Source organism: Ambystoma mexicanum, chromosome 11, assembly GCF_040938575.1.
Source record: "Ambystoma mexicanum isolate Mex_15411 chromosome 11, UKY_AmexF1_1, whole genome shotgun sequence".
Lineage (NCBI taxonomy): Eukaryota > Metazoa > Chordata > Amphibia > Caudata > Ambystomatidae > Ambystoma > Ambystoma mexicanum.
The window spans coordinates 1,126,904,831-1,126,921,856 of record NC_090934.1 but is presented as its reverse complement, the minus strand read 5'-3'; the positions used below and the strand labels follow the sequence as shown (position 1 = coordinate 1,126,921,856).

The window sequence follows — 17,026 nt, the reverse complement described above, 5'->3', positions numbered from 1 at the left end:
TTATGGAATGCGTGGTGTATGCAGTGTGCAGGGAACAGGATGATGTTGCTGTTCCTGTTGCCGGAAGAGGATTACGTTCGCCTTGTACTCATGGCAATGGTGGACTCTGTTTCGGCGGGCGTATTGTGGACTGGGCAGAGTGGTTTGCTGCAAGGGAGCGTTTGGTGTGCGCAGCAATTACCCCTAGAAATGGTGTAAACTTGCTTCGGGAGCACAGAGTGAGGACGTTATTGAGGGCGAGGCGTTCGTGGGGAGGCAGAAGGCAGAAGTCAGCCCTCGCCAGAGTTTAAAGGTCAATATGGTTTAGACTCATGGCGGCCCGAGAGTGGAGGAGGTCCAATTTTACGCTGAACAATATTCTGTAGTCTGTAAGGCCAGTGTGAGCGGTGTCTTGTGTGTGTGTGTTGTGGCCTCCATGTGTAGTTTTAGCATTTGTTTTTCGGGCCGGTATGAGTGTGTATGTTCATGTTGTGGCCTCGTTAATGGAAATGTATAATTAAAAGTAAAAGTGTTAGTATGTTGAACATGTCTTTTTTTCAGGAGTGGTCTGGACTGGGATGTTGGAGGAGATCTCCCCATTATTTAAGGCAATGTGCATTATTTATACCGTGGGACTGAGGGTGGATGCAGTTCCAGGACTTGTGGGGGGCAACGTTTTGACTTGCTGCTATTTCACCCTGGAACTGGTTGTTTGGGTTTTGCCTATTTTCCATATTTTTGTGACATTCATTGAGTGGGATTGTACAACAAAAAGGAAACGTCATCGGTGAGAGCACACAGCATCGCTTATAAGGACTCTATTGATGTTATGCTGTGTTGTTTTGACATTCGTGTGAAATATTTTGTTGTCTTCGTGTTTGAGGTGTGAGTGAAGGCGTGTGCGTGTGTTGAGAGTGGTGTTTCTGTACGTTGTGTAAGGCAGCCTGGCTGGCGCTAGGGTTCCCAAAGTTGGTCCTAGGGGTCCCATATTTTGGCAGTGGGGTACCGTTTCAGTGGTTTTGTCTAGGGCTGGGTGCCCAGAGTAGTTAGTGTGAGTATTGAAGTGGTAGGGTAAGGTACTCCCGGTGTAGGGTGGTCGTTCCGTACTGTGTGTATGGTTGTGATAGCAATGGAAGCCTAGTTTTTACTAGGGGTCCCATATGTTTGTGGTGGTGTGCCGAAATTGTAGTTTTGGCTGGGGCCAGAGGTCCTGTGGCGTTGGTGTAGGGTTACAGTGCAGTATATGTGTATTGTCATTGTCGCTATATTGCTGGTGTGCTGTGATGCATTTTGGCAGGGACTAGGGGTCTTGTGGTGTGTGGTGGTTTAAGGGCGTGCGGTTTGGCGCTTTTAGCATAGGTGTTGGTTGGTGTTGGGTGTGTTGTGTTCTCTGTGTTGAGAGCAGTTTAGGGACTGATGTCTGTTAGTTGTGCATGTTGTTGCTCTGTTGAGCTGTGTTAGTGCCCAGGGGTCGTTCCCCCTGGGTGCAGACCAGGGTGGAAGGTTGTTGGTGCACGGATGGGTGTTGACAGTGTAATGTACTTTTTTGGAAAGCTGGGCCGTGGGAGGCTCTAGGTTTCAAGGGGCAGCTTGAATCAAGTGGAGTGCATTGTTTGTTTTTGTTCCTCAAGTGTTTTTCCAGTTCATGTTGAGGGGAGGTGTTAGCCCTTACTCCATTTCGGTGGGTTCCTCTTTTGGGTTGTGATTTTTTTGGGAACGGAGTGGAGTTGATCGTATTGTTTGGCATGGTTTGGGGTTTAGATCCATTGTTGGGTTAGATCCATTGGGTTTAGATCCATTTGTGTGCCGCGTGGGGTTTTAAGTTGTAGCTCAGTGTCTTCAGTGAGTTTTTATGCGTTGTGTAGGGCATTCTATGTTGGTGCTCATTGGTGGCATTTGGGGTGTGATTGGGCTCCATGTGGGCCGTTCCCTAGGGTTGGTCACGTGTCCATTTGGCGTTCATGTGTTGGTGCAGGTACGTGGTGGCCACACGTATTTGTAGGGCTGTATGGGTGTAGGATTGTACTAAGTGCGGGAGTAGGAATGTACTAAATGCTTAAAATTCTCTAGGTCTTCAGAAATGTAGGGAGGGAGAGGTGTTGTGATGTATGTCTCCCTCTTATCCCCGAGTGTGGTGATGTCAGTGTAGAGTGCACGCTATTCTGTGATGTCACTATGGAGTGTCAGTGTTGTGATCTGAATGTATGTTCCAAGGGGGGCAGTTGGAGGAGGAGAGCTGGCTATGAAGGACGTGCCGGTGTTGCTGTTACTATCTTGATCAATATACCCACTGTAACTTACCTGCTGGTCCAGGTGTCAGTTTGTGGGACCACGATACTTCTGTCATCTAGGTTGGCACCATGTATTCTGTAGTGCTTTGTCACTGGTTGTTTATTTCCCAATTCAGGCAAAGTTTTATTGCCTGCCATTACGGCACTTAAGGATGGTCTGTGTGTCTGTGTGTGTGCGCTGGGGGATATGTCTTGTGTTTTTTCCATATATGCAGGCCCGCTACATTCAGCGTACTCGTTGGCCACTTGTGAGTTCTTGTGGAGGACGTGTGTTTGTGTTTTGGCATGTCCGATGGTGATTGAGGGTGAGGGATCAACTCGATCATGTCTTTCTTAGGATGAAGGGGTGTATGTTTTCTGTTGGTGTGCCTATGGTGTCTCTATAGTGTTCTCCCTGTGTAAGTCACTAATTTTGTTTCCTCTTTACGTTTGCATTGATTCCATATGGAGGGAGAGGCTCTTTAGCTTGATGTTGCTTGGTGGCATGTTGCCTTAGCACCAAGTACATGTGATGTCAGATTGTGAGGTCAGAGTGGAATGTATGTGCGAGAAGTTTTCAGGGTTCCAAGTGTGACAGTTGGATTGAGGGAGCTGGCTGGCAGGGCATGGAGATCCAGTGTTCGGTCTGTGGATCTGTCTTACCTGTTGTACATCTCTTGGTTCTGGAAGTACCAGTGGTACAATAAAAAGCTTACCATATAAACTCCAGTATCCTGTGTCCTTTGTATCCGCTGACCCATCCCACTTCACATTTCTCTTATATACGTGTTTTGACCATCATACATTCTTTTGCATTGAACTAGAGGATACAATTATATGTCTATGGTTAAAAGGTTTTAGTATTTCAACAGACTCACGTAAATCTTGCATATAAGCAGACAACTCAGCATTCAAAAGGCACACAGCTTCGGGAACATATTGCATTGGGGATGGACACTGACAGACTGACTTTGGCCTACGGGCTTCTGCCAATGGCAATACAACCCAGCTCCAGGAATCAGAAGACGAGAAATTCCATCTCCATGAAAATGTGGACAAGTATGTAGAGCACCAGCGACATGACTAACTGCGCATTGGGTCTCTTTCTGCGGTACGCAATACACAAAGATAAGGCACAGCACAATGCCAAGCAATGCTATTCTGTCAGAGCTTTGACCAGATGCCAGATGTCCATGCACACCTGGAATCTGTGATAATTGCGTAGCTGCCTAGTTACAATCATCTAGTTGGGTTTGTCAGCAGGGCAGCACATTTCTGGCAGTGTTGAACCAAGCTGATGACCACATACCATCGTTTCACCACGCGATTAGCCTGGTTTTGACATTTCTTGAAAGAGTGCAGATTCAATTACATGCTTTAGTGTGCTCAGAAGATTTGATCCACACACACACACACGCTACGTCACCATATAATGCCTGCTTGTCGTCATCTCTTGCTGGAAACTCCATATGGTTTATGCTGGACAGGCTTCTTAGACAACACTGTGCCATAATGACATTGCATGCCATTGTGTGCACTAAAGAGTATACCAGACTTACCAACAACAAATTAAGAAACCAGTAATTTCCAACACATAGCAGCCGTGAGCCACCAGTGTGTCAGGAAATCGCTATGTGCAGCTAGGTAGTCCAACTCTGCAAATCATACAAACACCTACAAAACATGTAAATATAAATAGCAGCTATGATCAGCAAAACGAATGGCCAAAAAGGAAATAGTATGAAATAAAAAAAGTATTTTTTTGTTATTTTTTTTAAACATAGAAATGAAAAACAAAAACACCTTTGAAAATGTCATTGCCAATCCTTCAGCGTTTGTGCACATTATGCTATATGCATCTATTATGGATGACGGAAAGAAAGCTTCATTTCAATACAGGAAATGGGGCGTGAATGAAGTACAGTCAACAATTCGAACAAATAAATCTGAAGTGGGACATAGCAAATTACCTTTTAAATATCCCATTGGATCAAAGGAGTGATTTTCGATGCATTTCTGACAATACGGATGCCGTGGGGATCCAAACAGGTACAATAATGTACAACGGCGAAATGTTCAATTACAGATTGATGTGAAGCAGTTTTATCATTTAGATTTTTTCTCATTCATCATGGTCAGTTTAAACTCAAGCCTTTGCAGTGAAAGCAAAAAAAGGTTAAACAAACGCAATTGCGGTTCCGTGCTCAGTGCCAGTGTCTTGCCTGCCCACAGCAGGGTGATCAAAATCCTTAATTGAAATCAATTCAAAATATGCATAACTTCAATGCAAATACTGTTGGGCAGGTGTAAGCTAAAATACGGTTGTATCAATTTACAATATTTATATAAAATGCGGTAAAAAAAATAGAAAAGTTATCTAGAGCACACGAAGACACAACATTCTCGACCACTGGCAATAGGGCCTTTAAAAGCAAACATTGCACCTATGTTGATCGAAAACGATTTTGCTGTTGGGCATTTCCAGATCTCTAGAAGCTAATCAGCAGCCCATATTTGCCAAATAATGGGACCCCTTAACACCCCCTAATCGAAATATTGACTTTGGAGAAGAAAGCGCGGCAGCACAAGCGATCATTTATTGTGCTTCACCCAACTGCAATGGTCCACAAAGCAACTTCCCATTAATAATGTGTTGCCGTAATGTGTGGACATGAAGGACATACATGGAGCCTTCACATAGTTATGCACCATTTCAGGAACTTACTAAACAGGAAACTGGAGCACGATAGTTGCATCTTTAAGAGAAGGAATGAGAGAACATTATTCAACACATGGCAAAAATTAACTAAATCAGTTGTGAATCAGCATGGGCGGCACTGATTATCGTGATGGACCTTGAAGGTGGTACAAACACAATCATAGCATCTTCACTAGTCTGAGAAATCTCAGAAACCCAGAGCTGCTACTGGAAGATAATGCAGAAAAATAAAATGGAATACAACAAATCACATATGTTTAGAATTCCCTCTATTCACTGTGACTTTAAAACAAATGCTAGATGAGGCTCTAGTTGTGCGGTTGTCCGTGTTTTGGAAAGGGTTAACCATTGAAGGACCATCATTATGTGGCAAGAATAGGCACTGTTCACTAGGATACTGGTGCCGCCATTTGATTGGATTAATGCCTACAATGAACTCATCACAGTTTCATGCCTTAGGCAGGATTTCCTCCAGTGGACCGGTCTTGTGTAGGTTTGAGGACTTTTGGAAACATTAAAGAATTAAAGTTCAACAGCTTAAAGCTTTTTCTCCCTTTGTCCCTATATCAGTCCTTCGATTAACGTTTTGATATTTTGCACTTTGCCTATAACCGATAGTGAGCACACAAATCCTGGGCATTTACAGAGTCGATTCCCACAGTTATACTTTTGAGACGTTCTCCTCTTTCTCCACTGCTGGCTTGTATATGACCGATTTGTTCTCTTCGTCGCTAATGCTGTGGAGAAAGATTGACAGTCAACATTGCAGTTAACCCTCAAGGTAGACATGTATTCTAAAATTTCAAAAAATGTAAAAGTGATAGTTCATCGATTAACTTTATATACATTTAATGATTTCCATTTTTTAACTATGGCTTGGCAGCAACTAACAGACCATATGTCCAAATACATTTTTCCAAGCAATAATTAACAAAAGACTTACCACTCTCTCGGACAAAGAACAGCTAGTATGCACCATAGACAAACGCAACTCAATACAACACTATACCCCCAATATCAAATTCCAGTAATCTAGCCTAACGCCCTGTATCGAGTAAAGAGAGTTTGGGGCTTGAAGTTCAAAAACAAGTGCGTTCCGAAATTCTATAATGTGCTCAGAAAATCCGATTTGCATAGCTTCAAACTAGGCAAACTGTGGTTACCAATGATGTAAACAAATACATGATGGTAGATCACACAGTCCTCCCTTATGCTCTGCATCTTGTGTCATGGCCCACATGTCCCTCCCAGCTGCTGCCTACTTCTTTAGATCCTTCACCCGTTAGGGTATCCTCCCTCCAGCCATATAATACATTTTCCAAACTCTTTATCTACAAACACAACACTAAGAATTGCTATTGACGTTTGCCTCATTTCTTTTTGAGCAACAGTGCAAACAGACAAGGACTAGGTGATATCAGCACAATCGCTGACAAGTTATTTAGTAATTCCTCCATGAACAACGCCATTACTTCCAAATAATCTAGGAAAAACTGGCAATGTACTCTTCACTGCAGACAGTTAGGATCCGTGGCTGGGTTCATGTAGTGAAGCAACACAGGCTCGACCCAGGCTTGAAGAAGACACCAATTTGGTATTCACATGAATCTTTTTGAGAGAAAATTAAAGCTTTTCTGCACTCAGATTCAGATGGTTGCTCTGCTAATTCTCCGTCCCATAAGGCCTGTACTTTCTGCACTCCTGGTCATTAAGACACCAGTCCCACCTAAAAATTAAATAATATTGTATAACACTTAATACCAAAGATTAGTCTCCAAGTGCAGCACTGGGATACAAACCAGTTTTGTTCTGCGTTAACTTGCTTGCAAAAAAAAACCGTTGCCCCTGAACTATCCACCCATCCCACAGAAATTAATTTACTCCCGTCTCCGAATGACCGATCACAGTATTAATTGCTCAAACATCCAGTAACTTGATGAAATCCAGCGACACCTTAGGTACACCGTGGCAACAAGACAAATTCCCAGAAATTCTAAGATCTATGGTGTCCCTGTCTCACAATATGCCTCAAATAAGATCATGCATGGCTCCAGCATGCCACATGCTCACGACTTAATCTAATTTGAATAATTGATCTGATAGGAGATATCAGTTCCAACATAAACATATACCCTTTTCTAAGGACCTTGGGTCCACACATGATGACTTGCTTTGAATCAGCCAGAATGTGACAGTCAGATCTGTAGCTCGATGGAATAATGCATTTACAAAAGGGATCTGTGTTTGACAACATGGTCACAGGTTCAAATCCTGGTAGGTCCATTCAGCCCTTCATCCTTCGGAGGTCAATAACCGTGTGGGGGTGAACATTCGCTCTACAAATGCACATGTTATGTTAGTTGGCACTACACAAAATGCTAAATAACTACACAGGAGCAGCACTCAATTCATGAAAAGGGACATAATACCCCCAAATAGACCCGGAAATTAATCTTGTAAGCAGACTCCTCACTTTCTGTAGACAAAACCTTTCAAAGACCCTCTTAAAAGGACAAGATGACTGAACCCCAGGCTGTAAGGGCTAGGCAAGACTTGATTTTTCCGATTAACTCTCAAAAAAGCCCAGCTTCAGCCCAAGAGGAATCCTCTCTCACACACCACTATAAACATATCTATAAAGTTCATAGCTAGCCTCAAGAATCTCCAGGACTTTGCTACCAAAGTAGTCTCAGTTATAAACACAACTTCATTTCAAAGCACTTGAGTTCTGGGGGAGCAAGGTCATCAGTGACAGAAAAAAGTTGCTCTCTTAGAGGAGCGCCACATAGCTCAACCCAAATGGAACGAAAATGTCAGGTTCCAGCAGCTACATTTGGCATAAATGGCAACCTTCTGAGCAGGGACCACCAGCAAATGACTTGGCAGCACAGAAGGCTCTGGCATTAGCACATTCAGAGTTAATACCGTGAACCTGCGATCAGGAGAAACTCTGACGATTGTGATTTTTTAAAATGTATTTATTTATTTATTTACATTTATATAGCGCGCAAGCAGCCCAGGGGCATTGAGGCGCTGTTACTTGCAATAAACTTAGTTACATGGTACAGGCAGGATAGCGATTGTTGACATATTGTGAATGTTACAGGGAAGCATAATGTTGTTACAGATATTGCTTTTGGTCATATAGTACAGTATACACGAAGGTGACCGTGCTGGTGTGTCAGGTCTTATGTGAAGAGGGCAGTCTTCAGCGTTTTGCGGAAGGTGGTGAGGGAGGCCTCGCCACGGATAGTGGGTGGTAGGGCATTCCAGTGAGAGGGTGCGAGGTAAGGGAAGCTGGATCCACCCGCTCTTGCTTTTTTCACTAGTGGCACCGAGAGCATGTTGGTATACGGTGATCTTGTTGGCCTGGTGGAAGAGACTGGGTGTATCCTTTGTGAGAAGTATGCAGGAGCAGTGAGGTGGATGCACTTGTGGGTCAGTGTCAGGGCTTTAAATAAGATCCTTTCTTTTATTGGGAGCCAGTGGGCTAGTTTTCTGGCCTCAGAGATGTGTTCTCTTTTTGCAATGCCTTGGGCTGCCCGGAGCGCATTGTTCTGTATTACTTGTAATCTCTCTAAGTTTTTGTTGGAGGTTCCTAGAAAGAGTACGTTACAGTAGTCTAGCCTAGAGCCGGTGATGGCTCTGGCTATGTTGGTGCAGTTCTCTTTGGAGGGAAAGGGTCTGACTACATTGATAAGTATGGCATGATATGCAGCTGCAGAGGCTATTGCATTGATTTGTCTGTCCATGGTTAGGCCGGAATCTAGATAAACTCCCAGAGTTTTGACAGAGTCGGAAACTGGAATTTTGATGGAGTCAATGGTGAAGTGGCTGAATTAGGCATCTGACCAGATGGCTGTCTGACCAGGTGAATTTGCTGTAAAAAGAAAATAATTGACATTGAAACAGAGGAGCAGCTTGAAGAATGCACCAGCAGATGAGCTAAGTGGAGAGAGGGCCTGGAAGACGATGGAACCAGAGTAGTGGATACCCTCTGTAGCAGATCATCCACCTTGGACGGACGGGTATATATAAAGAGAAGTGAGGGTGGTAGATGAACAGCTTGCCAACAGTGAGAGTGACTTCTTTGGGGGAGGAAGGGACACTATCTCGATATCTGTGGAGGAAACATAGGCCTTCGGATCATATGCTGCACTAGAGTTCTACCTGAAGAGGTGGAAACAATTTACCGGGCACTGAGGGATAAGGCACTGAGACAGCATAGCAGAACATTGTGAAGATACTGGTGGGGGGTGCCTGTACTTCCGCTCTCTATATGGTAGAGGAGAGGCACAGAGGACCCCAGCCAAGATTACCAATTTGGTAGCAATGGGTGAGCAATCAAGGCCTTGCTTCTCGAGAGGTGATGCAGGCTGGTTCTTAAGTACAGTGTAGTCCCCGAACCCCCACAAAGGAATGTCCACACACTGTATTACTGAAAACACAGTCTTTATATAATTAATATTCAAAGGTATGTACACGATCACAATAACGCACTTTGTACTCGGAGGTCAACAATGATAAATATATACAATTCTAAAGTGGTACCACCAATGATATCAAATCTCATTAAAGTGCATCAACTGTACGGTTAAAATGTCACACAGATCAATAACGAGGAAACCAGCAATAGAGATAGGAAGGAACGCAAGATGGTTGAAACAATAGGCAGATTTCTGACCCCTACCACTAGGCACAGTTCTGTGTGGAGATCCCCCCCACCTGGGCAACCTGTAAATAAAGATATATAGCACAAGCCCAGTCCATATATTGTTCAATAGTCTTATTTCCTCCTATTAAGGTTTCCCCCCCCCAAATGTACCTGGTGGAGTAGAGTTCTTCGAAGATGCGTTGACAGATCCTTCTTGAGTGACTCCCTTTAGAGCAGGAGCCACGGATCGTCGAGAGGCGTCGAGGAACCCGGCGTTTGGCGAAGGGGAATCGACGGCCCTTCTTGAGTGCCCTCCCTTTAAGGCAGGAGTCACGGGTCGTCGAACGTCCGACTAGAAACAGGTTGAACTACGGCAGTGAAGTGGCAGCTTCGTTCCTAGAGGTGCTCGTCGACGGCGGAGCGTTGGGGTCCTGCAAGGAAGAGGCGTGCGGGGCACCTCGGTGATGATAGTTCTGGACCGCAAAGAGAGGATGAAGAACTGTGGCCCAGCAAGGGCGTCGAGTCGTCGGCATCTCTGTGGTCTTTTAGGTGGCGGGAAACCCAACGGCGGAAGCTCCTCGGCTTGTCGACAGTCGGGCCTTCTCCAGTGGGATAAAGCGGGCTACGATGCAGACGAGAGCGTCCGATGATCAAACGAAGTTCTTAGGCAAACAGGAGCACAGCGGCTCCGGTCGGCGACGGCGGTCGTCGACAGTGGCGGACAACATTCCGGGTGCTTCCCTTTGGGATTCCGCGGCAGTCCCCATCTGGGTTGGCAGTCTATCGTAGGTCTGTCTACCAGGGAGCTTTGGCAAAGATCAGCTGGTGCACGATGGTCCCTCGTAGCTCGGGAAGAGGGCACCTTACCAGGTCCTCTCTGGGTCAGTCCTTGGAGACACAGCAGCTTTTAGATTGTGAAGGCGAGCAACAGCACTTCTTCTCGTCCAGCGGGGCTTCAAGGTCAAGCTTCAGTTACTCCAATTACTCGTCATAGTGGACTTCAGCTTCTGAACCATTTCCAGTTGAGAGGTCCCCAGATATACTATCTTGTCTCTCATCCACACTGCTGGGTCACTCTCAGCAGCCAATCGTACAGAAGGGCATTCATGCAGTCAGTCAGCCAATCAGGCACACAGTGCATTCAGGCCATCCTCCTCCCTCTCAGACACTCACAACAAGGAATGTGGATTGGGACAAGTACCCAGCCATTCAACACTACACACTGCATTCAGGCCAGTTTCGGGCAGGGCTGTCTCAGTCTTTGTCTCTCATGCCAGAAACAAGACAACCACAACAAGAAGTGCATATTGGTCACACACTCCATTCACCCAGGTCCCACCCACAGGAGGTACCGACAACATACAATCACTGGGAAGGCTTCAGCTAGTCTGGCCGGGCCTTCACAACAACACCATATATGGCACTTCCACCCAACAGCCAGGCAAGCGGAAGGGACAGAGTCAGGGCTTCCCAGGACTTTGGGAAAACAAGGTAATATGTAATAGAAAGCAAGAGGCCACAGGGGCCATCTTGTTTTCCATCAGGAATCAACTGATTCCAATGGCAGGGCCTGGGGATCCCCAAAATGGAGGATACTCAGCGCACCTGTCAAAGTCAGCATGGAGCTGCCACCAGCCCCTACCCTGCTCTGCTGGCCACCCACAGGTGCCCAAAAACATACACTAGGGGCACAGGGTTGTACCCCCATCCATGGGTGCCTGTTAAGATGGATTTCTTAACTCTGTCCTGGAGGGGCAGAGGTTCAGAAGGCCAGCCTAGATTCTTGGAACAGGGTAACCTCTGGACAAGCCAGACCAATCAGGGTAGCGATCACGGTGGTCAAGACTAGGTCTCAAGAGGGTTGAGGGTGACTGAAAGCCCGCAATGAGCACACAAAGCAAGGACACTTACAAATTACTCCATGCAGGTGTTATATTAAAAATAGACACATTTATTACAAGGCCTTTGTAACATTGACCGTAGCGAGAAATCACAATAAAACTTAAGTAAACCAACACATCACAATCAAATACAATATATATACAATTACAAACGAGTCTAACGAGTTAGACGCATGAAATGTGAAGACCACCTAGATGGGGAGGAAAACAGGAGGCACCTAACTAAAAGGAAGTCCGAGCCCTATGAAGAGTGGAGCCTTGTGCTCAAAAGTACCTGCACACGCTGGTGCCAACGGGCAAAGGGGAGTCTCTTCGAGGGAATCAGGCAGTTTAGTTCGATGAACAAATGAAGATGAACAGAGCTCCGCGACTCAAGCGCAGCCTCCACTGTGGGCAGAAGCAAAGCGCGAGTACGGAAAGGCGTGCCGTTAGACACAGCAGGGAAAAGCTATGGGCTACTGCAGGAGGGCGACCCGTTCCTAGCAATGCCACTCACCGATCCCCGATGCAGGCATACCCAGGCTCCTCTGCGTCAGTTTCAGTGCTGGCAGGTTCAGATATGAGCAGGCGACGTCTCGGCGTCGTGTAGATTCCGCAGCAGCAGAAGTTAGAGTTGAGGATGTCCCAAACGCAGTGAACCCGCACAGTTCGTTACCACAACAGGGCAACGGAGTGGCCTTGTGTATTTCAGCCCAATGTACACTGCTCACTTCAGACCTGGGAATGCCAAGTGTACGAATCGTGTGAGAGTGACAAGGACTCATAATACAACACAACCTGACGGCGGTTACAGAGCCTGGGTAGGCTGGTCAGTCCACTGGATGGCCCAGAGACACTTCCGAAGGCTTACGTGCAGGAGATGGTGAAGATGCCGAGAATAGTTGTTCCCACTATTCCAAGGGGTCGAAGTACCAGTACAGGCCTTCTTGTTCGATCAGAGGTAGACAGGGTTTCACCAAGCGACAGCAGTGCAGAGGAGCAGTCCTTCAGCGGGTCACCAGTGATTCCTCGGTTCAGCCTCGTAGTTGCAGGATACTTGGCTCCTGTATTCCTTTGTTTGTGAGAACTCAGGAGATCGACATGGTAGTGGTGTTTCCAGCCCCCTCTTATCCACGGTTCCCTTCGCGCCAAAACGGAGGGGACCCAATGGGAGATCTGCTCACAAAACACTCACACCATACGTGGACCTATCACGGACCACGGTGGTCCCAGGCATTCACGACACACTAGACTCTCGGGCACCCAGGATGTGTATTGGGACCAGACATCCCAGCCCACATCCTGGAGGCACACACAAGGCCTGTAGAAGCCAGCGAAAGCATCTGTGTTTCGTGGGAAAGTACATGCCCAAATAAGGAAGGCCCCGGGTCGGCTCGACCTGGGGAACGTGAAGGGGGCAAGATGGTCAGCAGACAGGACAAAGAGCCTCGTTGTCTAGCCATTTTGGAAGCCAGGCCACCATTTTGGGCTAAGCGCGAGAAACGCGCTTAAACAGCCAAAAGGAGCTCAAAACACAAAGAAACGATCGCTGCCACCAGTCCCGTCTGTGATTCACTTGCACCGTTCATTAACAATCCAAAGAGAGTATCTAGGGCCTGTAGAAGACTAGAGACCCAAGAGAGCAGTAACTTAGCTTACAGTGCCCTCTTGTGCCATGTTGCGCGAAAGCTGCAACATGATAAAAGAACTACGGAAAACAACGTTTCCCGGTACTGACTGTCTTAAGGGCATGTCAGTTTCCCCGTAACAATGGAGCGAAAGCCCAGAGGAGTGCGGCAGAAGGCTGCACTTCTCTCGCAAAGTCTAGATCATGGTGAAAACAACAGCAAAAAGTTTAGGGGTGCCACATGGAAGGAAAATTACCCACAATTAAGAAATCTTTCCTAACAGTGCCATAAGGGTATCCCACGGGTCCGTTCACCAAACCAAAAGAGAGAGAGCTGCACTGTCAGGAGTCCCACATGAGCTCCTGCGTGGAAAACACGACAGAACACACGATAAAAAGCAGTAAAGGACAAGCATACGGGAGGCCCTGTCCCTCTGATGCATTTCCAGCATCACAAACATCAATAAAGGTGAGTGTTAGGAAGAAGAGACGACAAATGGAGAACACCACTGATATCGATCTGCAACATCTCACACTAGAGGGGGACCTCTTGAAGTACTAGTGGGTTTGTGAAGGACACTCAGATTTGGGTGCTACTTAAGTCTACTCCGGAAAAGCCTATGTGGGAAAGGCCGAAAAAAGAAATTCAAACATGCATACACTAGGGAAGAAAGTGTAAAAAAGGGTGGAATAGACCACACCAACCAGAAACCCCTTGCTCTTGCACTCTGAGATGACATGGGTGAAACAAAGTGGAATCAAGGGGCGGCACCATTTGTTTTCACCAAACAAGATCTGCTCATATCTATGGAGTCTCTCCAGGACTCCATAATGCATGAAACGTTAGTGCTATGGGGTAAGTATCATGGAAATCAAAACTGAGGTGACTAGCCTTGGGAACTGTGTTAGCACCATGAAGCAAACAGTGAATGATATAGAAAAAGTTTGCAAAGTGCAACACCACCTCCAATCATTGGATCATCTTACGAATGAGCTAGCTACAAAATACAAAGATCTAGAAATTAGATCATGGAGGGGGAGCATCAGATTGAAATTTCTGAAAGAAGGAAGCAATGAGAATGACTTGGGGACTTCTGCTGTAATAGGTCTTTAAAGCTCTTCTCTAGAATAAACTCAAAAATATGGAGATGGAAAGGGTGCAGCGGGTGGGCCTGCTAAAATCATCCACTGAAGACAGGCTGAGAAATCCTTTGTAAACCAGTCATATACATTTAAAGAGCGACACAAAAGGCAGCAAGGGAAATTCTAAGTTACTCACCATAGTGATTAACGTACTTCTAGTGCATATTCCCCTTTCCTCCATACTGTATGGGCGTTCCTTGCTAGGGACGGGAACGGAACATATTTCACCAGAAAGAAACTGTCTTTCCCCTTTAAATTTAGTTGTGCACGGGGGCGTGGCCTTGGGAACATGCACTCCCTTGATTCCTCCCTCCAGCGCCACTCCTCAGTCTCCTTTGGCTATATTTTATCTTTTTAAGGGGGAGGCTGGTGGGATGTACGGAGCAAAGGGGACTATGGACTAGGAGTACGTTAGTCACTGCTGTGAGCAACTTCTAATTACTCCTATGTCCTGTCCCCCATTCCTCCATACTATGTGCGATTACCACTGATAGAAGCCCCAGGGAGGAGGGACGTTGCAACTCCTAAGAAGACAAGTCTTTCAGGGCCGCTTGGCCAAATGCTGTGTCTGATCTGGCACTGGCGTCCAAGCAATAAGGCTTGCAGAAGGCTGAGGGGGAAGCCCATGTGGCCTCCCTGCTGATTGTATGCCATGTCACGTGCCTTTGGAATGTCACAGTTGTTGCTTTGACCCCAACTGCATGAGTGTGCAGGTTTTGCTGGCAACTTCAAGCGCTGTCCTTCATAGGCTTCCTTGATGGTCATAACCATTCACCCAGCTATCGAGGATTTCGAGGCCTGGCACCCTGGTTTTGACCTTCTGAATGTGATCAAGAAGGCATCTGGTTTGCGTAAGGCCCTTTTCCTGTCCAGGTAGAATGTAAGCGCTCCCCTAACGTTGAGACAATGTAACACCTTTTCTATATCAACTTTCGGGTATGGGAAGAAAGTTGGAAGGACTATTTCTTTGTTAAGGTGAAGTGACAACACCATCTTTTGGAGAAAAGAGGAGTGTGTCCCTAGCACCACCTTGTCCTGATGGAAAGTGTTTTTTTTCAGGCACCAAGGTAAGGCCCACCAAGTGTGCAGTCTTAATAGTGACTGGTCTGAGTTCTGCCGATGCCATGGCTGTGAATGGTTTATGAGCCAGTGCGACTAGGACCACATTGAGGTCTGAGACCGGGTATGGGAGTCTGACAAGTGGGTACAATCTGGTAAGTTCTGCTAGGTGCCTTTTGACCACAGTGTTGGAGGTGGAGAAAACATTACTGCCAGAGTTTTTGTATGCACCTATGGAGTTGAATTTAAGTATAGTGAATTGTTTGTTTGGACACAAGGCAGGGGGGTGCTTTCCTGATGCACCAAAAATAGCTGTAAAAGAGTCAATCGCTGTGCGCATAACTGAAGTATTATTTAGGAATTGTGTTCTGCACCTCTTTTGTATTTTCATTTTAGCTAAGGTTGCTGTTGTATTTTGAGGTAGCACACCTGAGAATTATGTGAATTGAGATCCCTAGCAGACCAAGTTGTAATTTGCTAAGATTCACTCACTAACTCCAAACCATGCAGAAGTCCTTGATTTTAGCGAGGATGAGGCACACAGAATATTAGGTCTGATCAAGTCCACCAGTGAAAATGTATTATCTAAAGATAAACCATAAGAATTGATTAAACAGCTTGAACGTTTAATCCGGAGAGAAATTTATTATAACTTACATGCCTCCACCCTGGCCCAATACCATCAAGCACACAAGAATTCCACAAAGCTTAAGGGTATCATTAGAGCCAACATTGTGCAAGGAGAAGCCAGCATTTGTGAAGAAGTGAAAGCAGATACTCAACAAATGCTGATTTGATTTAATTCTACTGACCATTGAATAACTAGCGCAACACCAATTAGATGATTAGATTAATGTAATAAACAGCTTGTTAGAAAGTTTTTCTCAAGATGAAATAAAAAGGATCTTAGAAGACACTAATCACAAATTGGACCACTATAAACAAGAACTTGAATCTAGGAAAATTAGAAAATTTAGAAGGGATACTGTAGATTACAAGCTTGATATTGTCTATAGCTTGCAACAATACTACCGCCAATCACCTAACATTAAAAGGCCAGTACCAAAAAAAGGAGGGGTAGTCATTCGGAAACTATCTGATATTGAGTAGAGAATCAGAACAAGGTAAAACAGAAAAGGGTACAACAGGGCAATTAGCAGGAGGGATAGTTGGACAATCAGACGAGGGTTGACACTGCATCTGTATCTACATAAAACAGGTTTTTTAAAAAAAAATTTTTTAGAAAGAAACCTACCAGAAGAGGGAAGAAGAACAAACCAACAGAGGAAATTAACACAAAGAAGAGTTAGTTATTAACATATCAAGTATTGAACTTGCAAAATTTAAAAAGACTGTATTGCAGAAGGGCTTATCCTTCATTCAACAACATAGAAGCACCTTGATACAAGAGAAAACAGATTTCTTCAAGCTAATGAAGAAGCTAAAACTCAAAGTTTTCTTTGAAGGCATGAAAGAAACTGAAGAACAAGAACCATCAGAATGTTTAGAGATCAAACCAAATAGTAACTTTAATCCACAGATACACAATCCCATATTAACCACATGTATTTTGTATTTTATTGTGTTTTACATAGCACCTTAAACCAAAGCGCTGTACAATTTAAAAACAAAGTACAGTACAAAAATAATGGTAAGTAAACATCAAAACATCAATGCTGGTAGCAGGCAAACGGG

General features: G+C 45.2%; 1 protein-coding gene across 1 annotated transcript in view; it reads right to left on the bottom strand.

Moving 5' to 3' along the window:
* Positions 1-3,985: 3,985 nt before the first annotated feature.
* Positions 3,986-17,026, bottom strand: part of CA12 (carbonic anhydrase 12) — a 1,353,512-nt gene continuing 1,340,471 nt past the window's right edge. The window contains exon 10 of the mRNA XM_069624464.1: positions 3,986-5,705. Within this exon, the coding sequence (XP_069480565.1) occupies positions 5,630-5,705 (76 nt within the window). The 3' untranslated portion in view covers positions 3,986-5,629. The remainder of the gene's footprint in view (positions 5,706-17,026) is intronic.